The 26,262-nt window shown below is 39.0% G+C and overlaps 1 protein-coding gene across 1 annotated transcript in view; it reads left to right on the top strand.

Moving 5' to 3' along the window:
• LOC144309647 (ankyrin repeat domain-containing protein 26-like) overlaps nucleotides 1-26,262 on the top strand; it is a 61,547-nt gene that overhangs the window by 23,095 nt on the left and 12,190 nt on the right. The window contains exons 7-10 of the mRNA XM_077890737.1: nucleotides 7,067-7,199; nucleotides 17,321-17,614; nucleotides 18,891-19,105; nucleotides 21,001-21,229. Coding sequence (XP_077746863.1) covers nucleotides 7,067-7,199; nucleotides 17,321-17,614; nucleotides 18,891-19,105; nucleotides 21,001-21,229 — 871 coding nt within the window. The remainder of the gene's footprint in view (nucleotides 1-7,066; nucleotides 7,200-17,320; nucleotides 17,615-18,890; nucleotides 19,106-21,000; nucleotides 21,230-26,262) is intronic.

Here is a 26,262-nt window from a genome sequence, read left to right as displayed (position 1 = left end):
AGGTAGAGTTCAGTGATTCATCAGTCTTATGTAACACCCAGTGCTCATGCCATCACGTGCCCTCCTTAATCCCCATCAGGCAGTTACCCCATCGCCCCCAATCCCTTCCCCTCCAGCAACCCACAGTTTGTTTTCTAGTATTGAGTGACTTATGGTTTGTGTCTCTTTCTGATTTCATCTTGTTTTACTTTTCCTTCCCTTCCCCTATGCCCGGAGCCAAAGGCCTACTCTCAGCCACTGAGCCACCCAGGGGTCCCAAGATTTCATTATTTATTGGCTGAGTAATATTCTGTTCTCTCTCTCCCTCCCTCTCTCTCTCTCTCTCTGTCCAATAAATAAATAAATATGATTATTTATTTATATCACACCTTCTTTATACATACCTCTTTCAAAGAACATCGGATCTCCTAGTTTGGCTATTGTGGATATTTACTGGTATAAACATATGGGTGCAGGTGCCCCTTTGGATCCTGACCAAAGTGATCTTTGGGATTCATACCTTCTAGTGCAATTGCTGGGTTTTACATAGGTAGCTCCTTTTTCAACTCTTTGAGGAACCTCTGGTACTGATTTCCAGAGTGGCTGCACCAGGTTGCATTCCCACCAACATCGTAAGAGGATCCCCCTTTCTCTGCATTCCTGCCAACATCTGTCATTTCCAGACTTGCTAATTTTGGACATTATGAAAGGTGTGAGGGGGAAACTCACCATGGTTTTGATTTGTATTTCTCTGGTGCCAACTGATGTTGAGCATGTTTTCATGTGTCTGTTGGCCATATGTATGTCTTCTTTGGAGACATGTCCTTTCATTTCTTCCCATTTCTTCATTGGGTTATCTTTCTTTGGGTGTTGACTTTGATTAGCTCTTTATAGACTTTGCATACAGCCTTTTATCTGATAAGGCATTTGCAAACACCTTCTGCCATTCTGTCAGTTGTCTTTTGGTTTTGTCAACTGTTTCCTTGCTGCGTAAAAGCTTTTTATCTTGATGAAGTCTCAGTAGGTCATTTTGGCGTCTGGTGACATGTCTAGCAAGAAGTTGCTGCAGCCAAGGTCACAGAGGTTGCTGGCTGTGTTCTCCTCTAGGATTTTAATGGATTCCTATCTTACATTTGGGTGTTTCATCCATTTTGACTCTATTTTTGTGTATGGTGTAAGAAAATGGTCTAGTTTTATTCTTCTACATGTGGTGGTCTGATTTTCCCACACCATTTGTTGAAGAGACTGCTTTGTCTCCATTGGATTTTCTTTCCAGTATTGTTGAAGAGGAGTGGACCATAGAGTTGAGGGTCCACTTCTGGATTTACTCTTCTGGGCCATTGATTGACATGTCCGCTTTTGTGCCAGGACCATACTGTCCTGTTGATCACAGCTTTGCAATGGAGCTTAAAGGCTGGCTTCTAATGCCACCAGCTTTGGCTACGTTTTTCAACATACCTTTGGCTATTCGGGGTCTTCTAAGGTTCCAAAGAAATTTTAGTATTATTTACTCCAGCTGTATGCAAAGAAGTTGGGGGCAGCCCAGGTGGCTCAGTGGTATAGCTCTGCCTTCAATCCAGGGTGTGATCCTGGAGACCCAGGATCGAGTGCCACGTTGGGCTCCCTGCATGGAGCCTGCTTCTCCCTCTACCTGTGTCTCTGCCTCTCTCTCTCTCTCTCTCTCTCTCTCTGTGTGTCTAATGAATAAATAAATAAAAAATCTTAAAAAAAAGTTGGTAGTATTTTGATAGAGATTGCATTGAATGTAGAGATTGCTCGAGCTTGCATAGACATTTTAACAATATTTGTTCTTCCAATCCATGAACATGGAATGATTTCAGTTCTTTATGATTTCTCAATTTCTTTCCAGAATGTCCTGTCTTCTTCAGAGTACAGATCCTTGTCTCTTTGGGTGGGTTTATTCCAAGGTATCTTATGGTGTTTAGTGCAATGGTAAATGGAATTGACTCCTCAGTTTCTCTTTCTTCCATCTCATTGTTAGTGTATAGAAATGCAACTGATTTCTGTGCATGGATTTCCTATCCTGCTGCTTTGCTGAATTCAGGAAAGGGTCCTAACAATGTTGGCGTAGAGTCTTTTGGGTTTTCCACATAGGATATCATGTCCTCTGAGAAAAGTGAGAGTTTGAGTTCTTTTCTGATTCAGACGCCTTTTTATTTCTTTTTGTTGTCTAAATGCTGAGGCTATGTCGAACAACACTGGTTGTCCAGAGAGTGGACCTCCCTGTTGTGTTCCTGACCTTAGCGGCAAAGCTCTCAGTTTTTCCCCATTAAGAATAGCATCGGGTGTGGGCTTTTCGTAGATGGCTTTTATGATATTGAGATATGCTCCCCTCCTCCCTGCACTGTGAAGAGTATTGATCCGGAAAGGGTGCTGCACTTTGTCAACTGCTTTTTCTGCATCTCTTGAGAGGATCCTATGGTTCTTATCCTTTCTTTTATTTCTGTAGTGTATCACATTGATTCATCTGCAGATGTCGAATCACCCTTGCAGCCCAGGCATAAAACCCACTTGGACATGGTGAATCATCCTTTAATGTACTGTTGAATCCTCCCAGCCAGTGTCTTGTTGAGAATTTTGGCATCCGTGTTCATCAGGGATATTGGAGTGTAATTCTCCTTTTGGGTGGGGTCTTGCTCTGGTTTTGCGATCAGAGTAATGTTGGCCTCACAGAGAACACTGGAAGGTTTCCCTTCCATTACTAATTTTTATAAACAGCTCCGAAGAATAGATTAATTCTTCCTGGAATGTGTGGTAGAATTCTCCTGGGAAGCCTCCTGGTCCTGGACTCTTGGTTGTTGGCAGATATTTGATGACTGCTCCCATTTCCTTGCTGGTTATGGGTCTGTTCAGGTTTCCTGTGTCTTCCTGTTTCAGTTTTGATAGGAAGGGATCCATTTCTTCCAGATTGCTTACTTTGTTGGCATATAGTTGCTCAGAATGTGTTCTTATAGTTGTCTATATTTCTCTGGTGCTGGTCGTGATCTGTCTTCTTTCATTCACGATCTTATTTCTTTGGGTCCGTTCTCTTTTTGATATGTCTGTCCAGGGGTTTATTGATCTTATTCTGTCAAAGAACCAGCTCCTGATTTCATTGATGTGTTCTACTGTTCCTTTGGTTTCTATTTCATTGATTTCTGCTCTGATCTTTATGAATTCTCTTCTCCTGCTGGTTTTAGGTTTTAATCTTCTGTTCTTTTCCAGCTCCTTTAGGTGTAAGGTTAGCTTGTGTACTTAGGACCTTTCTCATTTCTTGAGAAAGACTTGTATTGCTATATACTTCCTTCTTAGGATGACCTTTGCTACATCCCAGATGTTTTGAGCAGTTGCGTTTCCATTTTTGTTTGTTTCTATGAGGTTTTTAAAACTGTGCTTTTATTCCCTGGCTTGATTCTTTAACCTCCGTGTATTTGAATTCTTTCCAAATTTCCTCTTGTGATCAAGTTTCAGTTTCAAAGCATTGTGGTCTGAAAGTATGCAGGGAATGATCCCAATCTTTTGGTATCAGTTGAGACCTCATTTATGACCCAGTACGTGATCTAGTATGGAACATGTTCCATGTGCACCCGAGAAGAATGTGTATTCTGTTGCTGTAGGATGGAATGCTCTGAAGTTATCTGTGAAGTCCATTTTGTGCAGTGTGTCATTCAAAGCCCTTGTGCCCTTGTGGATCTTCTGCTTAGATGATCTGGCCGTTACAGTGAGTGGTGTGTTAAAGTGCCTACTATTATTGTATGACTATCAATGTGTTCCTTTAATTTTGATATTAATTGGTTCATAAGGGGGTCTGGGTGGTTCAGTCGGTTAAGCCCTTGCCTTTGGTCAGGTCATGTTCTCAGGGTCCTGGGATGAAGCCCTCATCAGGCTCCCTGTTCAGTGGGGAGTCTGCTTCTCCCTCTCCTGCTGCCCATGCTTCTGTTCTCTCTCTGTGTCAAATAAATAAATAAATGAAATCTTAACAGAAAATCGGTTTATATAGTTGGCTGCTCCTACTTTAGAGGCATTAAAACTTATAATTGTTCAATTTTCTCTTTGGATAGACCATTTAATTATGGCATAGTGTCTTTCTTCATCTCTTAATGCAGTCTTTGGTTTAAAATACAACTTGTCTGATATCAAGATTGCCACCTCAGTTTTTTTTAATGTCCTTTAATATGATAAAATGGTTTTCCACCCCCTCACCTTCAATCTGGGGTTGTCTTTGTGTCTAAAAATGAGTCTCTTACAGATAGCATATCGATGGGTCTTGCTTTTTTTTTTTTTTTTTTTTAATCCACTGGGATACCCTGTGTGTTTTGGTTGGGGCATTTGGCTTGTTTACATTCAGAATAACGATTGAAAGATATGGATGTAGTGCCATTGTATTACGTGTCAAGTCTGTGTTTTGGTGTACTGTGTCTGTTCCTTTCTGGTCTGTGTTATTTTTGGGCTCTCTGTTTTCTTAAAGGTTCCCCTTGCAGGGCTGTTTTAGGGATCACAAATTCTTTTAGTTTCTGTTTGTGCTGGAAGCTTTTTATCTCCCCTTGTATTTTGAATGAGAGCCTTGCTGGATAAAATTCTTAGCTGTAGATTCTTCTCATTGAGCACCCTGAGTATATCATGCCAGCTCTCTCTGGCCTGCTATCTCTTTGGATAGATCCGCTGCCAGTTGAATATTTCTCTCCTTCTTAGTTCAGGGCCTCGTGTTCCAAGCTGCTTTCAGGATTTTCTCTTTGGGTCTGAAATTTGCAAGCTTTGCTTGGAGATATTGACCTATTTTTTATTGATTTTGAGGAAGGTTCTCTGTGCCTCCTGGCACTTGAGTGCCTGTTTCTTTCCCCAGATGAGGGAAGATCTCTGCTATAATTTGCTCAAATAGGCCTTCTGCCCCCTCCTTCCCCTCTTTTTCTGGGATCCCCATTATTCTAACATTGTTTTGCTGTGTGGTACGAATCATCTCTCAAATTCTCCTGTCATAGTCCAGTGGTGTTTCTCTCGCTTTTCCTCAGCTTCTTTATTCTCCATTGTTTTGTCTTCTATATCACTACTTCTCTGTGAAGCCTCATTTATCCTAGCAGTTAGAACCTTCATTTTTTATTGCATCTCACTAAGATTAGCCTTTTTTATCTCAACTTGATTAGATATCAGTTGTTTTATTTCTCCAGAAAGGCATTCTCTAGTGTCCTCTGAGTGTCTCTTAAGCCCAGCTATTATCTTGATGGTCATTCTTCTGAACTCTCGCTCCAGCCTCTTCCTTCTATCCATGCTGATTAGGTTCTGGGCAGTCAGTACTACCTCTTGTTCTCTTTGTGGCGGTGAGTTTTTCCATCTTGTCATTCTGTCCAGAGAAGAAGAGATGAGTGAGAGAACAGAATAGAAAAATATCAAGAATGACCCCAGATAAATACATGCTAAACAAATCAGAAGAGACCCGAAGCCAATTTAAAGGTTAACAAAGGAGATAATAGAATTAGAGAGATCAAGAGAGCAGAGCAGTACACCGATACTATGTGAATTTTGGTCTTTTTGTTAGGAAATTGCATCCCCAAATGGTTAAGAGGAAACCTTGTATATATACAAAAATAAAATTAAATACAAGGAAAGTCTAGAATGTAAGTGTAAAAATGGAAATTAAAAGTCAAAATAAAAAGGATATTATCAGAGATCCCTGGGTGGTGCAGTGGTTTTGCGCCTGCCTTTGGCCCAGGGCGTGATCCTGGAGACCCGGGATCGAATCCCACGTCGGGCTCCTGGTGCATGGAGCCTGCTTCTCCCTCTGCCTATGTCTCTGCCTCTCTCTCTCTGTCTTTTTTCTCTCTCTCTTTTCTCTCTCTCTCTCTCTCTGTGACTATCATGAATAAATTTTTAAAAAAGGATATTATCACCCAGTTGAACAGAACTGAGCAATATACCATATCCTATGTCTTTTTGTTAGAGAAATATATCCCAAAGGAAAAACAAGCAGGACTTACATGTATATAGAAATAAAATTAAGTACGGTGAAAGAATAGAATGTAACTCTGAAGGTGAAAGTTAACCAAGACTTGCAAAAAGTGGTCACTTTTCTATTTGTAGAAATGCTGCAATTCTTTCCTTAGATGTCTGGTTGATTTCACAGGTGTTCAGAATGATTTGAAAGCTCTCTGGCTGAATTTCTGGGATCAGACAAAACTATGTTCTCCTCTTGCTCTGCCATCTCTGACTCAAGTGGCTTACATTTTCTTCCTGCGTTTTCTAGTTATAAAATATGTCATTCATACAAAAATACATGTCTGACTTCATGAAGAATAAAATGAGCAACTTCACTACTCAGATTTTTAAAAAAGTCTTTCCGATGTCTCTGAAGCTCCCACCTGGCTTCCTTTCTGCTTATTTGCTGAGTATTTAAGTTTTGCTCTGATCCGCCAAAACTTTTCTGTCATTTAACTTTGTTTCTCTGCATTGTTTGGCATCCTTCACTTTCCTAAGAATGTACTAGCCAAGGTATTAGATTTTTGTTTAAAACAGTCTCATAGGCCATCATCATACATTCTCTCTCTGCTGATTTCCTTTCTTCTAAAGCTCTGCCTCTTCCTTCTTCCTCTGAATTCAAACTTTATAAATATTTTTCTTTCCTGTTTCTCTTTCTGTTTTGAATGATCTCCTTTGATGTTTTTTGTCTGTATTTTCTTTCCTTCTTTTAGACTGGGGTAGGTGGGTACCAAAATGTATTTTTGTGTCTTTATAAAACATTAATAGATGAGGATGCTTTTCTTCCTCACCGTGGATTACTAGCCTCTACTACCTAATAATAGATTAATTTTTATATTCACATACTGAAAATAGATATTAATAATAACTTACAAGAACTCTTAATATAGTTACCCTGTTAACCCTTCAACTGCCATATGTGTCATAAAAATCTTTTCCATATTTTTTTACTTAGCAATGTAATTTAGTTGGTATTCTCTCAAACAATGAGAGATTGGAACAAATGAGATATCATAAGTATAGATTTGTTTATGTGATAGAACATATTATCTATTTAAATAAGTATTAAATATTTCTTCTTAAAGGACCTGACTTACTCATTCTATACCTTCTGCAGGCTTAAGAACCACTTAATAAACATGTTAAGAAGGATATTAAGTAAATATGAAAATGGAGAGCTTCCTTTCTATGGAGATTTAAAAACCAGTCAAACGGAAATGGAAATTCAGATTAATATGCTAAGACAGAAGGTAATTTTTAATTAGTTTTGGGACTCTAAAATCATTGGGAAATAAATCCCTCTGTGCTTTGAGCAGTAAAATACAGATTTTCCTAGTAATCTTACATACTTGATATATATTTTTGGTAATAACTTTATTGAGATATAATGAACATAAGATGCATATTCAGGGATCCCTGGGTGGCACAGTGGTTTGGCGCCTGCCTTTGGCCCAGGGCGCGATCCTGGAAACCCCGGATCGAATCCCACGTCGGGCTCCCGGTGCATGGAGCCTGCTTCTCCCTCTGCTTGTGTCTCTGCCTCTCTCTCTCTCTCTCTCTCTATGTGACTATCATAAATAAATAAAAAATTAAAAAAAATTAAAAAAAAAAAGATGCATATTCAAAGACTACCACAATCCATTTTAGAACATTTTGTCACCATAAAAATAAACCCTATGCCCTTTAACTGGCACCTCATGCTAGTTTCCCCCTCCCTATTCTTCTTAGCCATAGGTAGTCACCGTTCTAGTCTCTGTCTCTATCGATTTGCTGCTGATTTTGGACAGGTCATCTCAATGGAATCACCAAATATTTGATCCTTTGTGACTGCCTTCTTTGGTTTAGCATGGTTTTAGATTTATTTTGTGCCATGTGTCAGAACTTTATTATTTTTTTATTTCTGAATACTATCCCACCATATGGACAGCCCACGTTTTATTTATGTATTTATCATTTGGTGGACGTTTGAGCTGTTACACTTTTTGGCTGTTGTTAATAATGCTGTTGTGAATACGCATGTACAAGCTTTTGCGTGAACATTTCACTTCTCTTGGGTATATACTTATAAATGGAATTGTTAGTTCATATGTTAAAGGACCTTTAACATTTTTGGTTTAAACCTTTTGAGGAACTGCCAGACTATTTTCCAAACTGGCTGCACCATTTTACATTTATGTCACCAGTGTTTGAGGATTCTCATTTTCCCTGATTCTTGTCAATGTTTGTCATTATCTGTTGTTTTTGTTATAGCTATCCTATTGGGTGTAAAATGACACGTTGTAGGGGTATTTTCATTTGTTTCAAATTTTTATTTGAATTCTCGTTAGTTGACATATCATGTAATCTTGGTGTCAGGAGTAGAATTTAGTGATTCCTCACTTAAATACCCAGTGCTCATCAGTACAAGTGCCTTCCTTAATACCCATCACTCATCTAGTCCCCCCTGCCCACCTCGACAGCAACACTTAGTTTATTCTCTGTGGTTGAGAGTCTCTTATGGTTTGCCTCTCTTTCTCTCCTTTTTTTCCACCTTCCCCTATGTTCATCTGTTGTTGGCTTTTTTTTTTCTTAATTCCACATAGGAGTGAAATCATATGGTATTTGTCTTTCTCTGACTTATTTCACTTAGCATAATACACTTGTTGAGTTCCATCTGTCTTGTGGTTTTAATTTGCATATTTCTTAGAACTAGTGATGTTGAGCATCTCACTTTATATGTGGTCATTATTCATTTCTATATCTTGCTTAAAGAACTAATCATTTATTTTGCCCATTTTTATATTGGACTGTCTTTTCATTATTGTAAGAGTTCTATCTATATCCTAACTACAGACCCCTTATCAGGGATATGATTTTCAAATATTTTATTCATCACCTTGCCTTTTCACTTTTGCTTGATGGTTACATTTGAAGCATAGAAGCTTTTATTTTTTAGATTTTGATGAAATCCTTAATCTGTTTCTGTCTTTTGATGCCATATTTAAGAAACTGTTGCCAAATGCAATCACGAACATACACACCTGTTTTTTCTATGAGTTTTATAATTTTAGCTCTTAATATTTCTTTTCTTTTTTTTTAATATTTTTTTTCAATTTTTATTTATTTATGATAGTCACAGAGAGAGAGAGAGAGAGAGGCAGAGACACAGGCCGAGGGAGAAGCAGGCTTCATGCACCGGGAGCCCGATGTGGGATTCGATCCCGGGTCTCCAGGATCGCGCCCTGGGCCAAAGGCAGGCGCCAAACCGCTGTGCCACCCAGGGATCCCTAGCTCTTAATATTTCATGTTAAGTTTGTACATATGTTGTGAGGTAGAGGTCTAATTTTATTACTTTGTGTGTGGATATCCATTTGTCTCAGTACCATTTGTTAAAAAGACTATTCTTATTCCATTTTAGTGTCTCGACACCCTTGTTGAAAATCAATCCACCATAATTTGAGAGTTTTTTTTTTTTTTAATTTTTTTATTTATTTGTGATAGTCACAGAGAGAGAGAGAATGAGGCAGAGACACAGGCAGAGGAGAAGCAGGCTCCATGCACCGGGAGCCCGACGTGGGATTCGATCCCGGGTCTCCAGGATCGCGCCCTGGGCCAAAGGCAGGCGCCAGACCGCTGCGCCACCCAGGGATCCCCTTATAATTTGAGAGTTTATTTTTAGATTCTCAATTCTAATACATTGACCTATATGTCTATCCTTAGGCCACTACCAAATCAAATTTTATGAGAATTCTTTCCTAGTCCTCTTGCAAATTACCACTCATTTATATTACAATTATGTAATAAGTCAATGTAGTAGAACCTAACTTTACTCCTGTAGAGACTTATACTTTTTGAAGGAGCCTTTTGCCAGCTTATGTCTTGCTGACTACCTGACACAATGAGAAGCCAGGCTCAAAAAGATAGAGTCCCATTTCTCTTCTCCAGTAATACCTGTAGTTTCTCACTCAGTGCCTCCCGCATCCATTTCCATCGTCTTGGTTGTAGGATCCACTGTCTACTATGTACTTCGTTGTGTTTTATTAACTTGTTATAATGCATAGACTCACCCATAGATTTCACCATCTAGGATATAAAGGATTAACTCTGGGTTATCAGCCTTCCTGTTTGGAAGTCTTGCTAATCCATCATCTTAAAGTTCACAATTAGATACTCTTTTGACCTGGTTCTTGTGCATACAAGACTGGCGCCGATCCCGTTCTTGGCACAGATCCTACATTCTTGGAAAACAGAGTTGCCTGTATCCATCTTCTTTTACTGAAATAGAAAGATATGCATAGCTGTACTTTGATAGGTCAATACGTAATTAATAGAATAAACATTTCATTACATTATGTCAAGAATACACCTGTAAAATATCTTGTTGCATTTAATTGAATTATCAGGGAAGCCCGGGTCCTCAGTGGTTTAGCACTGCCTTCAGCCCAGGGCGTGATCCTGGAGACCCAGGATTGAGTCCACGTCAGGCTCCTTTCATGGAGTCTACCTCTCTCGCTGCCTGTGTCTCTGCCTCTGTCTCTCTGTGTGTGTCTCTCATGAATAAATAAAATATTTTTAAAAACAATCAAATTATCAGAGACAAATAGTAGGCGAGCAATTTGAATCACAAAAAAATTTCAAAGTGAACCTATATGATATGGAGAAGCATTCTAGTACGATATAAAGATGAGATAGTCTTACTACCTCCCCTGAAAAATAAGCTTGCAGTAAGATAAAGGAGAAATTATATTTAATTTAAGTGTGCCAAAGGACAATACATTTGTTTCGCTAATGAAAAGATTAGAAATTATTCCATAACGTTCTCCTTATGTCATCACTGATGAAGGGAGAATGAAGATTATTGATTTAAAAGCACTCAATGCTGCCTTTCTTTTAGAATTGCAGTTACTTGAATTCAGATAAAAGGTTCCGTTTTGCTTATTAAACTTTTACTAGTTGTTCAGCTGTTATACTTCAAATCACATGTCTCTCTGCTTGCCAGTCGTTTTTCTCCCCTAACATGAGGGGAAATTTAAAAGAGGAGTTCTTGTCTAGTTTTAATAATTTGTAATTGAAGGGATTCTTTAGAAAAAATGTCTTAGAGAAAGGAAGATGGTGGCAGGGTAGGAGGAGCCTAGACTCACCTCATCCCACTAATACAACTAGATACCTATCAACTCATCCTACATACCCCAGAAATCTACCTGAATACTGACAGAACAAAGGTCACAACTAAAGAGAGAGAAGAGGCCACTTTAAAGAAAGTCGGAAGTACAGAGATATAGTTTAGAAGAGAAAGAGATCCTATCTGCAGCAGATGGGAGGGAGTAGTGGTCCCAGCGAAGGGCAGGAGAGAACACCTGGGAATGCACGTAGCCACTGGCTTGGAAAAGGAGAGTGGCTGAATTTCCTGAGTTCTTGCAACTATGGAGGGCTTAAAGCCTGGAATTTTAAAGGTTATTGGGCTTGGCTATGGTAGAATGTGTAGGGCACTATACTTGGAGAGAGGCACACAGAACGGAAGCAGCTGGCTGGTGCCATTTCCCTCCCCTGGCCCTGAGCACAAACACAGAGCCACCTGTGGGAATCAGTGCCACTCTGACACCAGCTGCCTAACTTGCTTACACCAGCCACCACCCGTTTGCACTCCAGGGGAACTGCCCTTTTGAATCATGCTTGCCTCAGTTCCAGCACAGCAAGCCCTTCCCCCAGAAGACCAGTACAAACCCCTGCGGACACCATGTGTCCTGACCAGAGTTTTGCAGGGTCTCAGTTCCAGTGGACTGTGACAGGTCTCATTTCGCAAGCTAGTTCAAACCCGCTAGATTCAGGCCAAGTACCAAACACTGCCCACAGCAGATACTGAGAGCCTATCTCTCAGATGACTGGCCTGAGGGATAGAGGAGCCAGAACCCAGTAGCAGAGTGCATGCCGCACACCCTGGAGACCCTCCCTCAAGCACCAGGCCCTGGGCACTACGGGACCATTTTCAGTGGTCCATTACTTTCAGGAACAAGTGACATAACTGGCTTTTCTAACCCAGAGAAACTGTCAGAGACCTAGACAAAATGAGAAGACAGAGGAATTTATCTCAAATGAAAGAACAGGATAATGCCACAGGGCCAGAGACTAAGTGAGAGAGAGAGAAATAACGTGCCTGATGGAGGATTTAAAGCAGTGACCATAAGGATGTTCAGTGGACTTGAGTAAAGAATGGAAGACATCAGTGAGACCCTTACAACAGAGATAGAAGAGTTTAAAAAGAATCTGAGATGAAGAGTGCAATAAATGAAATTAGAATACAGATCTGGAATATTCTCTAGACTAGATCATACATTAGGCCACAAAACAGGCCTTAGGAAGTACAAAAAGATTGAAGTCCTACCATGCACCTTTCCTGACCACAATACTATGAAACTAGAAGTGGACTACAAAAAACCGTCTGAAAAGACCACAAATACATGGAGGTGAAATAACATCGTACTATCAATGTGTGGGCCAACCGGGAAATAAATGAAGAAATTTCAAAAGACATGGAAACAAATGAAAATGAAAACACAATTGTCCAAAACCTTTTTTTAATGTTTTTTTTAATATTTATTTATTCATTTATGATAGAGAGAGAGACAGAGGAGGAGGGAGAAGCAGGCTCCATGCCGGGAGCCTGATGCGGGACTCGATCCCGGGTCTCCAGGATCACGCCCTGGGCCAAAGGCAGGCACCAAATCGCTGCGCCACCCAGGGATCCCCCCAAAACCTTTCAGATGCAGCCAAACTGATTCTAAGAGGGAAGTATATATAGCAATACAGGCCTACCTCAAGAAGCAAAAAAAAAAAAAAAAAATCTCAACACAAACTAACCTTACACCTAAAGAAGCTAGAAAAAGAACAACAAATGAAACCTAAAGCCAGCAGAAGGATGGAGATAATAAAAATTAGAGGAAAAATGGGGGTCCTGGGTGGCTGAGTTGGTTAACTGACCAACTCTTTGATTTTGGCTAAGGTCACGTTCTCAGGGTCCTGGGATTGAAGCCTGCTTCAGCCTCCAACCTCAGTCTACTGGTGGATTCTCTCTCTCCCTTTTCCTTTGCCCCTCCCCCCCGCCCCAATAAATAAATCTTTAAAAAAACATTAGAGTGGAAATAAATGATAAAGAAACTAAACACAAATAAAAATAGAACAGATCAACAGTAGCTGGTTCTTTGAAAAATTTAATAAAATTGATAAGGCTCTAGCCATAGTTCTCAAAAAGAAAAGGGAAAGGACCCAAATAAAATCACACATGACAGAGGAGAATAACCAACACTGCAGAAATCCAAACAATTATAAGAGAATATTATGAAAAATATATGTCAACAAATTGGACAACCTAGAAGAAATGGATAAGTTCCGAGAAACATATAAATTGCCAAAACTGAAGCAGGAAGAAAGTAGAACAGAATGCTAACCAGCCAAGAAATTGAATCACTCATCCAAAAACTTGGAACAAACACAAGTCCAGGACCAGATGGCTTCAGAGTCCAATTCTACCAAGCATTTAAAGAAAGAGTTAGTATGCGTTCTTCTCAAACCGTCCCATAAAACAGAAGAGGAAGGAAAACTTCCAAATTCATTTGATGAGGCCAGCATTACCCTGACAGCAAGACCAGATAAAGACACCACAAAGAGAATTACAGGCCAATTTTCTAGTGCAAAAATCCTTAACAAAATAGTAGCAAACTGAATCTAACAATACATTAAGAAAATCACCGCCATGATCAAATGGGATTTATTCCTGGGTTACACGGGTGATTCAGTATCTGCAAATCAATCAGTGTGATGCACCATATTAATAAAAGAAAGAAGAATCATCATCATTTCCATAGATGTAGGAAAAGCGTTTCATGAAGTACAATATCCATGCATGATAAAAACCCTCCACAAAGTAGGTTTAAGAGGGAACATACCTCAACATAATAAAGGGAATATATGAAAAAATGCACAGATAATGTCCTCCTAAATGGGGAAAAACCAAGAGAAAAAGTTCATGTCTGGTGTTGTTGATGCTGGCTGTTGCCTAGATTTATAGTTAGGGCAGGCAGCCAAAATGCTTACACTGGCACACCTGGACTCTCTTTGTGGCCTGAGCCTCCTCACAAGAGGAGGGGCTAAATTCCGAGTAAGCAGGCTGAGATACAGAACAGGGCAGAAGCTGTGTTGCCTTTCGTAGCCTAGCCTTGGAATACACACAACATCACATTGACCATATTCTGTTCGTTAGTAGCAAGTCACTAAGGTTAGCCCACGGTCTTTTTGTTTTGTTTAGTTTTTTTTTTTTTTTTTAATTTTTATTTATTTATGATAGTTACAGAGAGAGAGAGAGAGGCAGAGACACAGGCAGAGGGAGAAGCAGGCTCCATGAACCGGGAGCCTGACGTGGGATTCGATCCCGGGTCTCCAGGATCACGCCCTGGGCCAAAGGCAGGCGCCAAACCGCTGCGCCACCCAGGGATCCCTGTTTTGTTTAGTTTTAATGGAATACTGGAACACCTATGAACACATGAAGAACGCAATTTTTAGTGTAATTTACCCACTGGCCACAGTGTTCTATATTCCTTTCACATGAAAAATGCACTCACCTCCTCCCAGTACCTCCGACAAATCTCAGTTATCATGGCATCGGGTTCAGGATGGAGTCCAAGATCTTGCCATCTTAATCAGGTGCAGCGGGGATAAGGTGCCAGGGTTATGTTGTCTAAATTTTAGTCCCTGGAGTGCAGGTTCTCTCAATAGGAATGAAGACTTGAGAATTAAAGAGAACAGTTCTCTACTATTGAAAACACAACATTCTGGTTACTTGCTAAAGACTCTTCCATTCAGAAAGAAGATGGAAGTCACACTAGACCATAGCAGGTTTGAAATGCAGCCTGATGCATGCTGTCCATTTTTCAGTCAGACTTAGTCTGAAACCATGGAAATTTTTCTCCATGGCTCTTTGCTGTCTCTCCTCTCTGAGCTCTTGGTTCTGTCCAATGACCTGTGTTTGCAGTTGTGTTTTCAGCCTGCTGCCTCCCTGTGGGGACTTCTAAGACCCAAAGGCCTATTTTCAGTCCGTGCTATCTAGGTCTCTTTTAGTCCAAGCTCGCAAACAGTGGTTTTGATGCTATAATTTTCTTAACTTCTTGAGTTTTTCTGTGAGAATCAATGGGTTGATTTTATGTCAGTAGAAAAGCCAGTCTCGCAGATCTTTTTGAGATAAACTTTTCAACTGGGCTCTCCTGTGAAGCTCATACTCTTAAGATCCTTAAAAGAAATTTGAGGCATACCTGAAATCCTTCTGAGGTCTTAACAAAAGTTTTTATAATCTTGGCTTCATCCATAGGCCATGTTTTCCTGGATTTGCTCTTGACCCAGGATGCAATTCTTTATTTTAGCATTATTTGACATTTCAGCATATGGAAAGGCTATAAATGTGGACAAAATATTTGCACCCAGTTTGTCTGGGTCTTTCATACTGCATAGACCTTGTTTAGTTTATCTTTTGTGTCCCGTTTTACTTTCAAGTGGTTTGTGGCGCAAGTTCCTTTTCCTCTAGTGTCATTTTCTTCACTTGCCTGGAACCTTTACTGTCAGCCTCTTCAAGGGCCATCAGGTTTCCATTAACAGTCTGTTGGAAGCCCTTTTGGTTTTCATTCTTACTCTTCCCTACATCCTTTCAGTTTCTACCTACCTCTCGGTTCAAAGGAGGTTCAGGTTTAAATATTTTAATGTCAGCACCCCATGTTTAATATCAGTTTCTGTGCCAGTTATTTATTGCGGCATCATAAACCACCTGAAAACCTAGTTGCTCAAAACAGCATTTATTTGGTTCACAAGTATTTAGTTTAGGCAAAGCCGAGTAAGGCCAACTCATTTCTTCTTCATTTGGTGTCAGCTGAGATGACTGGAAGCTGGGGACTAGAATCATCTAAAATCATGTTCATGCAAATGTTTAGCTGTTGAGGCTGGCTTTTGGCAAGGACGTTAGCTGGGTCAGTCTCAGCTGAAATGTCTACATGAAGACACACCAGGTGGCCTGGGCTTCCCACAGCAGCTAGATTCTAAGGGTTAGTTTCCCTAGAAGAAGAATGTCAATGGAAGCTATATCACATTTTTTAACCTAGCCTTAAAAAAATCACACAGCAGTTCTGCCGAATTCTATTCACTGGAAACCAATTACTAAGGTCAGCACATTTTAAGGGGTGGGATTATCATGGGAGAAGTGTCAAAAAATTTATAAAACCACCACATCCACTTACCCTGTCTTATCAATCATATCCAGAAGAAAGAAGTTCTTCCCAACTCAGAATCACTGAAACCCTGTCAGGTTTTTCAGTGGTGGTTTTTGGTGCTTAGTATGTTCCCTTGTTTTGTGGGAGTAACAGAGGATTATAAGATAATACTATTCAATTAGGCGGGTTTTTTTTTTTTTTGTCCGAAAGTATAAGTTTCATCTCACTAAATTTTTATACTGAGAGGTGTGGTTTCTTAATCCTGAGAATCATTTCTCCTGGGAATGCAATTCAAATTAATGTAAATCATTTGTAATTCAGAAAAAGGCTTGTGGCTTAGAATCAGTATTTATAGATTCAATAATTAGAGTCTTATTTTCAAGGTCTTCTCTTAGGAAGCATTTATTGGTTCAGACCTACATAAGTCAATATGATATTACTAAAACTTTTTAAAAATTAATGGGAGTATTCATTGGGACACTCGAGTGGCTCAGTGGTTTGTGTATCTGCCTTTGGTTCAGGGCATGATCCTAGGGCCTTGGGATCGAGTCCTTCATCGGGCTCCCTGTGGAGCTTGTCCCTCTGCCTATATCTCTGCCTCTCTCTATGTGTCTCATGAATAAATAATTTTTAAAAATTATGGTGTGTTAGGATAGGGGAAGGGGCCAGAGACTTTCTTTTCTTTTTTAAAATTTTATTTGAATTCAATTTGACTATATAAGAGACTTTATACTAAGAGGTGACTTACAGTTATTTTATGGAGGAAAGATCTGAAGCAGTCATAGAAAAATACATAAAATGAAGTACAAATGTTGTGTGGCAAAGACAATGATAGCAGAGATCTTTTTTAATAACTCCTAGTGGTTTTAACACTGTTCTTAATTTTCTAAGTGCTTCAGGGTTCCACATTCTAAGACTCTACTACAATATAGATTATATTTTATTGCAAATGAATTTATTTTAAAATGGGAGCACCTGGCTGACTCAGTCAGTAGAGCATATGACTCTTGATCTTGACGTTATGAATTCGAGCCTACGGTTCAGTACAGAGACTTAAACATAAAATGTTTTTTAAAATGTTGGTTATAGTTTTGAGTTAAACTAATTTCATTCCATTTCCGAACTGTATTGTTCTATTCATGCAGATTGGTGATCTTAGAGCAAGATTGGAAACTGAATCTTCAAGATGTATAGACCTGGATGCAAAAAATCAAGTTCTTCAACAGGAGTTATTATCTATGAAAGCAACAGAGAGGGAATGTGAAAAACTAAAACAGATTAAAAAGAACTTGGAAGAAAAAGTAGTAAACCTCAGAAGTCACGCAGAAGTCAATGTGGTACAAGGCATTCAAGTAGAAAAGTATTATAAATGGGAGATTGACCAGAGAGTAAGATTGATTGTAGAAGAAAGATTAAAAGAAGTCAATCTATTTTTCCAGGTTAGTTTATTGATCTGTGATATGCTTTCATTTATTTCATTACAAATTACACTTTGGTTATATGCATTGTGTAGGTTTCCTCTGCTTCCTTTACAGCAATCTGTTTGGTATATTTCTGGAGGCATTCGTTCCTCCCTGTAAAGATTTCAGTTTTCATCATTATTCTCACTAAATTGATCTTTCAGAATGATTTATGACCAGTATGTATGAAACAAGACTATTTTTTTGAGATTTTATTTATGTATTCAGGAGATACACAGAGAGAGGAAGAGAGAAGCAGAGACACAGGCAGAGGAAGAAGCAGGTTCCATGCCAGGATCACACCCTGGGCCGCAGGCAGGTGGTAAACCGCTGAGCCACCCAGGGATCCCCTGAAACAAGACTATTAAGAGGAAAAGAAAAAATTGTGATTTAAAACTTTTACCATGGGGAAAAAAATAAAATAAAATAAAACTTTTACCATGGAGATTCCTGGGTGGCCCAGTGGTTTTAGCACCTGCATTTGACCCAGGGCGTGATCCTAGAGTCCCAGGATCGAGTCCCACATCGGGCTCCCAGGGTGGAGCCTCCTTCTCAGCCCGTGTCTCTGCCCCTCTCTCTCTCTCTGGCTTTCATGAATAAATAAAATAAAATCTTTAAAAATAAATAAATTTAAAAAAATAAAACTTTTACCATGGAGTATCTAGGTGGCTCAGTTGGTTAAGCAGCAGACTCTTGATCTCAGCTCAGGTCTTGGTCTCAGGTTTGTGAAATCAAGCCCTGCATTGGGCTCCATGTTCCATTCCTAGGTTATTCTTCCTTTTTGAAGATTTCATTTATTTATTTATTTCCTTATTTATTTATTGAACATGAGCAGGGGGATTGGCAGAGGGGGAGAGACAGAGAGACAGAGAGACAGAATGAATCCTGGGTAGACTCCATACTGGGTGCGACACAGGGCTTGGCCTCAGGACCTCTGACTGAGAACATGCTCTGAGCAGAAATCAAGAAACAGGTTATTCTCAAGTTGTATTATGCACTTTTTAAAATTTTTAATTGATTCTCTTGTTCTTTGAAGTATCAGATTGCATGAGTACTAATATAAGAATGATTAAACTTTATTTTTATCATTCAGATTCAATTCAGGTGACATTGGTGATAAATATTTTACACTTCAGCTTTTTTTTACACATTTAAAATTGCTCTCTGAATCATTGAGTCCCAACTGAAGGAAAGAAATATACTATAATTACTCAAGTTTTAGCTGTTTTAAAACTGTGCTTTTAATTTGCTTTAGAGACAAGCAGCATCTCAAGAAAACTTAGAGCAGTTAAGAGCAAGTCATGATGCTTCAATAAGAAGTCAAGTGGCACTCAGAATTAAAGAGCTGGAATCTGAACTTCAATCCCAAATAAGAAATTCTCAGGAACTTAAAATAGAATTGGAAAAGTACAGGCAACTCTACCTAGAAGAATCAGAAATGCGAATGTCATTGACAAAAAAACTGAGCAAGTAAGTTAAAACAGAATCAATGAAAATAGATTTAGCTTATTGATTTGCCTCTAAAGCATAATTTTTATGGAGATGGGTTCATGAGATTAGTAGGAAGTGAAAGCCAACTGGATAGTATAATTTTGGAAAATAACGTTTGTAAGTAAACTTACCATTTTATGTTCATCCAGGATAGTTTGCCTCTCTCCTCTTTTTGTGTGTGTGTGTGGGGGGGGTATATGATTTTACTTTTTCCCGTTAATATTTTCAGTTACTCTATCTTGTTGTCTTTACAAACTAATTGTTTAAAACTTTATAATTTAGACAGCATATTATTTTTTTAAAGTTGATATATTTTATTTAACACAATACGTCAAAAAATATCCTTTCAACTTGTGATCAATATAAAATTATTACTGAGATATTTCATATTTTTTTCATTCGAAGTCTTAAAAATCCAGCATGTATTTTACAATTATGGTATATTTCAATTAGAACACTAAATTTTCATTGGGAATACGTGTCTATATTTAAACTTCATAAAATTTGTAGTGGAAAGAGCAGATTCACATACCTGCATCTTTACAACCCTACTTAAAAGGTTTTTTGTTTTGTTTTGTTTTGTTTTTTTTGGAGTTCAATTTGCCAACATGTTGCATAACAATTTGCCAACATATTACATAACAACCAGTGCTCATCCCGCCCAAGTGTCCCCCTCAGTACCCATCACCCAGTCACCCCAACCCCCTGCTCACCTCCCTTTCCACCATCCCTTGTTTGTTTCCCAGAGTTAGGTGTGTCCCGTGTTTTGTCACCGTCACTGATATTTTCACTCATTTTCTCTCCTTTCCCTTTATTCCCTTTCACTAATTTTTATATTCCCTAAATGAATGAGACCATATAATATTTGTCCTTTTCCGATTGATTTATTTCACTCAGCATAATACCCTCCCCTCCAGTTCCATCCACGTCGAAGCAAATAGTGGGTATTTAGACAGCATATTACTATAAAATTTTTTGTCAGAATTACCCTAAATAGAAATATTAATGAGTTCATTTTTGGAAGATTACACCTTTAACCCAAAAGATCAAGTGCCAATAGTATACAGGTTGGTAAATTAACTTTCTTGATTGTGTCTTTGGTATTATTACTAGAGAGCCTGAGGGTGGGGGAAACCTTTGTATGTTTTCTACTTTATATAAAAGTATACATGTGAAACAGAGAAAGATTCACACTGGGGTGAAAGGCAGTATAAATCCCAACGTGGCTAAAAATAGCATCATGGTGGGCATGAGGGGGTGTGTGGAAGACAAAAAGGGCAGATTCTACTTCCAGGGCCTTGGTAAGTGTGTTATCAGCTAATTGCCTCTGGAGCTGTTTCGGTCCTTCTGATCACTGCTCTGCCATCTACCTGGCCCCTAGAGGTTGTTGGTCTGAGGTATTCCTCGGTGCAAAACCCTCAATTTCTCTGAGGCAATGAGTAAAATGTACAAGAGTGGTGAAAGCACATCCTTGAAAATGTCTTTGAGGGATGGTTTATTTTTATGTTCTGAGCTGCTTTACTAAATACAAATATGTGTAACGGCATTCTCCAGAATCTTGTAATTACAGCCATTCCAGAAGGTAGCAAGTATTACCTGTCAATCCATGTGCATCACTGTCAGCCATTTCTTTCCCTCCCCTAATTTGAATTTCTTGTTAGTTAGTTATCCCTGGAATCATATATACTCCTTTGGAATAATTTTAAACCTATAAATATATGTAGTAGCTCTGCTCTGTCACATTTTCAGTGTTAAAACACTGTTTACTGGCACATTCTGTTTGCTATTATGGAAACTTAAAAAAATGCAGGTCATGCAGGAATGATTTGGGTAGAAATAAAATACTAAGCACTTGTGTTGTGTAATCTTCACAGGACTAATGAGAGGCTGGCAGATATCACTACCAAATATCTGGTGGAGAGACAGCAGAACAGACCTTTCCACAGCACTCTTACTATGGGACCAGTCTTGGAAGGGCCTTATGTTGGAAATTGGACTAGTAGTTTACTGCTGGATAGAAATGTTACTCCAAGAGAAAATGTAATGATTCCTACCTCAAGGCCGCAGACTTCAGTTAGCAGCATTGAAACTCACTTGTTCAAGGTTAGTTATATTATCTTTCTTTTCTTGAGTTTCAGATTTCCAATAAAATTTTTGTTTTTAATTTGGTGAAATTCTGAGTTAACTGAATAATACTCATTAAGTAAAAGTTATACTGGTTTGTGCTAATAAGGAAATGGGACAGAAATTTTATGGTATTTTTTAAAGCTCCTGGAGCTCTTATTGTCAAGAGATACCTATTATTAACTTTATTCAATAAATACCACTAAACTGACACATTTTATCTTCTTATTTTTTAAAGATTTTATGTATCTGAGAGAGAAGAGAGTGTGCCCATGAGTGGGGAGAGAGGTAGAGGGAGGGGGAGAATCTCAAGCAGGCTCCCCACTGAGTGTGGAGCCTGACTCAGGGCTTGATCCCATGACTCCGAGATGATGATCTGAGCTGGAATCAAGAGTTGGATGCTTAACCAACTGAGTTCCCAAGGCACCCCCAAACAGACCCATTTCCTTGAAAAGCTATGTTAAATTGGATTTTGGAAAGTAAATATTATTACCTACTAACCCAAAGTACACTTAGATGCTTTGACTTATTCTCTGATTAGCAATAGTTTATACTATGTTTAAAGTTTGCTGTAACTCAATTTTCCACCCCTATGCATAAGTGAATGATTAGAATCCAAACGCTTAACCATGTAGGGATATTTATGATTTTAACGATTCCACGGTAAGTCCTTTTTATGAATTAAATAAACTTGTAACACTAAATTGATAGTTCTATGTTTTGGGGGCACCCGTATGACTGAGTGGTTTAGCATGTATCTGCCTTTGGCTCAGGTCATGATCCAGAGGTCCTGGGATTGAGTCACGCAACAGGATCCCCATAGGGAGCCTGCTTCTCCCTCTGCCTATGTCTGTGCTTCTCTCTCTGTACTTTTTATGAATAAATAAATAAAACAGTTTAAAAAATGTTGTAAGTTTTGGCATTTTCTTACATGAGAGCACATCCCTAATTGCTTTCTTATAACACCTTTTTTTTAACTTATATTACTTCTATTTCAATTTTTATAAAATGGCTTGCTGAGCAACTGTAGAGATTTTCTAAATAAGTAAGTCAAAGAAATATTTGATTCTTTCTTTTCTTTTTTTTTTTTTTTGAGAGAGAGAGAGAGAGAAAAAATGAAGGAAAGCAAGCAGGTGGTAAAGGGCAATGGGAAAGAGAGAAGAGAGACTCTTAGGCAGGCTCCATGCTCAGAGTGGAGCCGGATCTCATGACCCTAAGATCATGACCTGGGCCAAAATCAAGATTCTGACACTTAACTGACTGAGCCACCCAGGCACCCCACAAATAATTGGATATTTCAAATGAAATTCACATATATTTACCTTGATGCCATCACTTGAATGATTGATGACTAAGATGGCAGTGATAGGGAGCCTTTAATAACAACCCATTTCCATTGTGTATCATTGTTGTTAAAATACCCATTTCAATCAATGCACATAGGCTTATGATTTTGATAGTATATTCATGGTTTTATTAATGTAGAAAAATGTAGCATAGACTCATGTTAAATGAAGCCTTAGTCTTGTTCTTTCATTCGACTTCCTTGTTTTCTTGCTCTAGTCTCTTCTGATTCGATGACTTTTAGTATTATGTTTGGATGCTTTTCTTCCATTTGTGTATCCGTTATAAATATTTGGTTTGTGATTACTATGAAGTTCATATATAACATCCTGTGTATGTATAGCAATCTCTTTTAAGTTGATGGTTACTTCAGTTCAAACAGATTTTAAAAACACTGCATTTTTACACCCTGCCTTGTTTTATAAATTTGATGTCATAGTTTACACCTTTGTATTTTGTGTATCCCTTAACTAGTTACTGTAGATATAATTGATATTATTCCTTTTGTCTTGTAACCCTCATACTGGCTTTATAAAAATGATTGGTCTATTACCTTTACTGTATGTTTGTTTTTATGATAAAACTGTCTCGGGGATCCCTGGGTGGCGCAGCGGTTTGGCGCCTGCCTTTGGCCCAGGGCGCGATCCTGGAGACCCGGGATCAAATCCCACATAGGGCTCCCGGTGCATGGAGCCTGCTTCTCCCTCTGCCTGTGTCTCTGCCTCTCTCTCTCTCTGTGACTATCATAAATAAATAAAAATTAAAACAAAAACTGTCTCATTTTCTTATTTCTAGTTATGGTCTTTCTTTCTTTCTTTCTTTGAGAGCAAAGTGAGTGAGAACACAAGTGAAGGGGAGGGAGGGGCAGAGGGAGAGGGAGAAGCAGGCTCCTCTCTGAGCAGGGAACAGGGAGTCCCTTACAGAGCTTGATCCCAGGGTCCTGGGAGACTCTTCACTGACAGCCGTCCAGGTACCCTGGCCTTTTCTGATTAAAGAAGTCCTTTTAACATCTCTTATAAGACCTATTTAGTGGTGATGAACTTCTTTAAGTTTTGTGTGGGAAACTCTTTATCTTTCTTTCAGTTCTGAATTATAAACCTGCCAAAAATATCCTAGGTTTTTTCCTCTTAGCACTTGGAAAATATCATGCGACAATTTCTTTTCTTTTTTTTTAACTTTCTTTTTATATGATAAATTTATCTTTTATTGGTGTTCAATTTACCAACATACAGAATAACACCCAGTGCTCATCCCGTCAAGTGCCCCCCTCAGTGCCCATCACCCATTCACCCCCATCCCCTGCCCTCCTCCCCTTCCACCACCCCTAGTTCATTTCCCAGAGTTAGGAGTCTTCACGTTCTGTCTCCCTTTCTGATATTTCCTACCCATTTCTTCTCCCTTCCCTTCCATTCCCTTTCACTATTATTTATATTCCCCAAATGAATGAGACCATATAATGTTTGTCCTTCTCCGATTTTTATTGGAGTTCGATTTGCCAACATTTAGCATAACACCCAGTGTTCATCCCAAGTGCCCCGCTCAGTGCCTATCACCCAGTCACCCCAACCCCCCGCCCACCTCCCCTTACACTACACCTTGTTCATTTGCCAGAGTTAGGTGTCTCTCATGTTTTGTCACCCTCAGCGATATTTTCACTCATTTTCTCTCCCTTTATTCCCTTTCACTAAATTTTATATTCCCCAAATGAATGAGACCATTTTAATGTCTGTATTCTCCGATGGACTTATTTCACTCAGCACAATACCCTTGAGGTCCCTCCAGGTTGAAGTAAACGGTGGGTATTTGTCGTTTCTAATGGCTGAGTAATATTCCATTGTATACGTAGACCACATCTTCTTTATCCATTCATCTTTCGATGGGCACCGAGGCTCCTTCCACAGTTTGGCTATTGGGGACATTGCCGCTAGAAACATCGGGGTGCAGGTGTCCTGCCGTTTCACTGCATCTGTATCTTTGAGGTAAATCCCCAGCAGTGCAATTGCTGGGTCGTAGGGCAGGTCTATTTTTAACTCTTTGAGGAACCTCCACAAAGTTTTCCAGAGTGCATGCCACAGTTTCGGCTGAAAAATCCACTGATATCCCTGTAGTGGTTCGCTTTGATATAACTAATTGCTTTTCCTTTCTTTTCTTTTCTTTTTTTTTTTTTCTGCTTTTAAGATTCTCCTTTTCTCTTTCATTTTTGACTTGTTATTATGTGTCTTGGTGTGAAACTCTTTGGGTTCCTTTTATTTGGGACTGGCAATGCTTCCTGGGCCTGGAGGCCTGTTTTCTTCCCCAGGTTAGGGAAGTTTTTAGGTATTCTTTCTTCAAATAAGTTCTTCACCCTTTTCTCTCTTCTTTTTCTGGGACCTCTCTAATGTGAGTTTTATTATACTTGATGCTATTCCAGAGGTCCCTGTATCTTAATTTTTCAAATTATTTCTTCTTTTTGCTTTTCAGCTTGGATGATTTTTACTACCCTTTCTTGCAGATTGCTGATCTGTTCTTCACATCTTTTAATCTGCTGTCGATTGTGTCTGGTGTATTTTTCATTTCAGTTATTGTATTCTTCAGCCCTAATTGGTTCTTTTGTATATTTTCTCTTTGTTGAAGTTCTCACTGAATCCGTCCATTCTTCCAAGTTTGCTGAGCATCTCTGTGACCATTACTTTGAACTCTTTATCAGGCTGACTCCTTATCTCTGTTTCATTTCGTTGTTTTTCTGAGGTTCTATCTCGTGGCCTTGTTCTTTCATTTAGAACATACTCCTCTGTCTCCTCGTTTTGTCTGACTTTCTCTGCTTGTTTCTAAAATTGTTCTTTCCAACTTTTCCCTCTTCAAAATATGTTGCTTTGAACAATGAATGTTAGTTATAAAGTCAAGCAAGAAGAAACATTTTTCAAAGTATTGTCTGGTCATTTCTCTCATTGGAGCTGTGGTGGGGTAGGTGGCAGAGGACAGTGCTCTTCTTTTTCTGAGTTCAGAGCACAGGAGTCAGGCAGATGGAGTTAAACTTAGTAGCCTTTGTTACTAATACATGCTAACAGATTGGAGGATGTGGTTTGGGTGGGTATGTAGCCACAGTGGGCTTCCCAATTCTTTATCCCAAATTAGGCACTTCCCCACACAGTTGTAAATGGAGGAAACAAATGTTTGATGCCCATCCCACGAAGATGAGAGCAGACCTGAATTCATGTTACCATGGGTGAGCACATCTTTTCAAAAAAGAGATTTGGAATCTCCTAAGCACTGCCTAGTGCCTTCTCCCCAATTCACTCATTAGGCAAATCTCCCTTCCTGCTGTGAGGGAGGTAGAGATAAATCCACTTGTGGGTAATGATGGTTTACCTCTAATTTCTGACTGGATTTAAATTAAAGTTAGTCCTGTCTTTTGTACATACCAACTCTCATAATGATGAGAGGTTGGACAGAGCATACTAGGTGGTAAAGAGAAGTCTGTTTTGTGTTTAATAATCCACAACATAGATAACTCATTTGTTGATTGATTTTGGTAAACCAAGTTTTATCTGGAGGAAAAGAATAATTCTTTCCAGGAAGAGTTTCCTCCATTTCAGCCTCTTTGGTTCAACTAAAGATTTTCTCCTTCAAGTTCCGTGTCTTGTGGTTTAAAAAATTTGTGCTTATAAATGCAGTCTATTAACTGTTCC

This window comes from Canis aureus, unplaced genomic scaffold (genome assembly GCF_053574225.1).
Source record: "Canis aureus isolate CA01 unplaced genomic scaffold, VMU_Caureus_v.1.0 ptg000132l_RagTag, whole genome shotgun sequence".
Lineage (NCBI taxonomy): Eukaryota > Metazoa > Chordata > Mammalia > Carnivora > Canidae > Canis > Canis aureus.
Note: the sequence above shows the minus strand (reverse complement) of the source record. Positions and strands in the feature narration are given on the sequence as shown.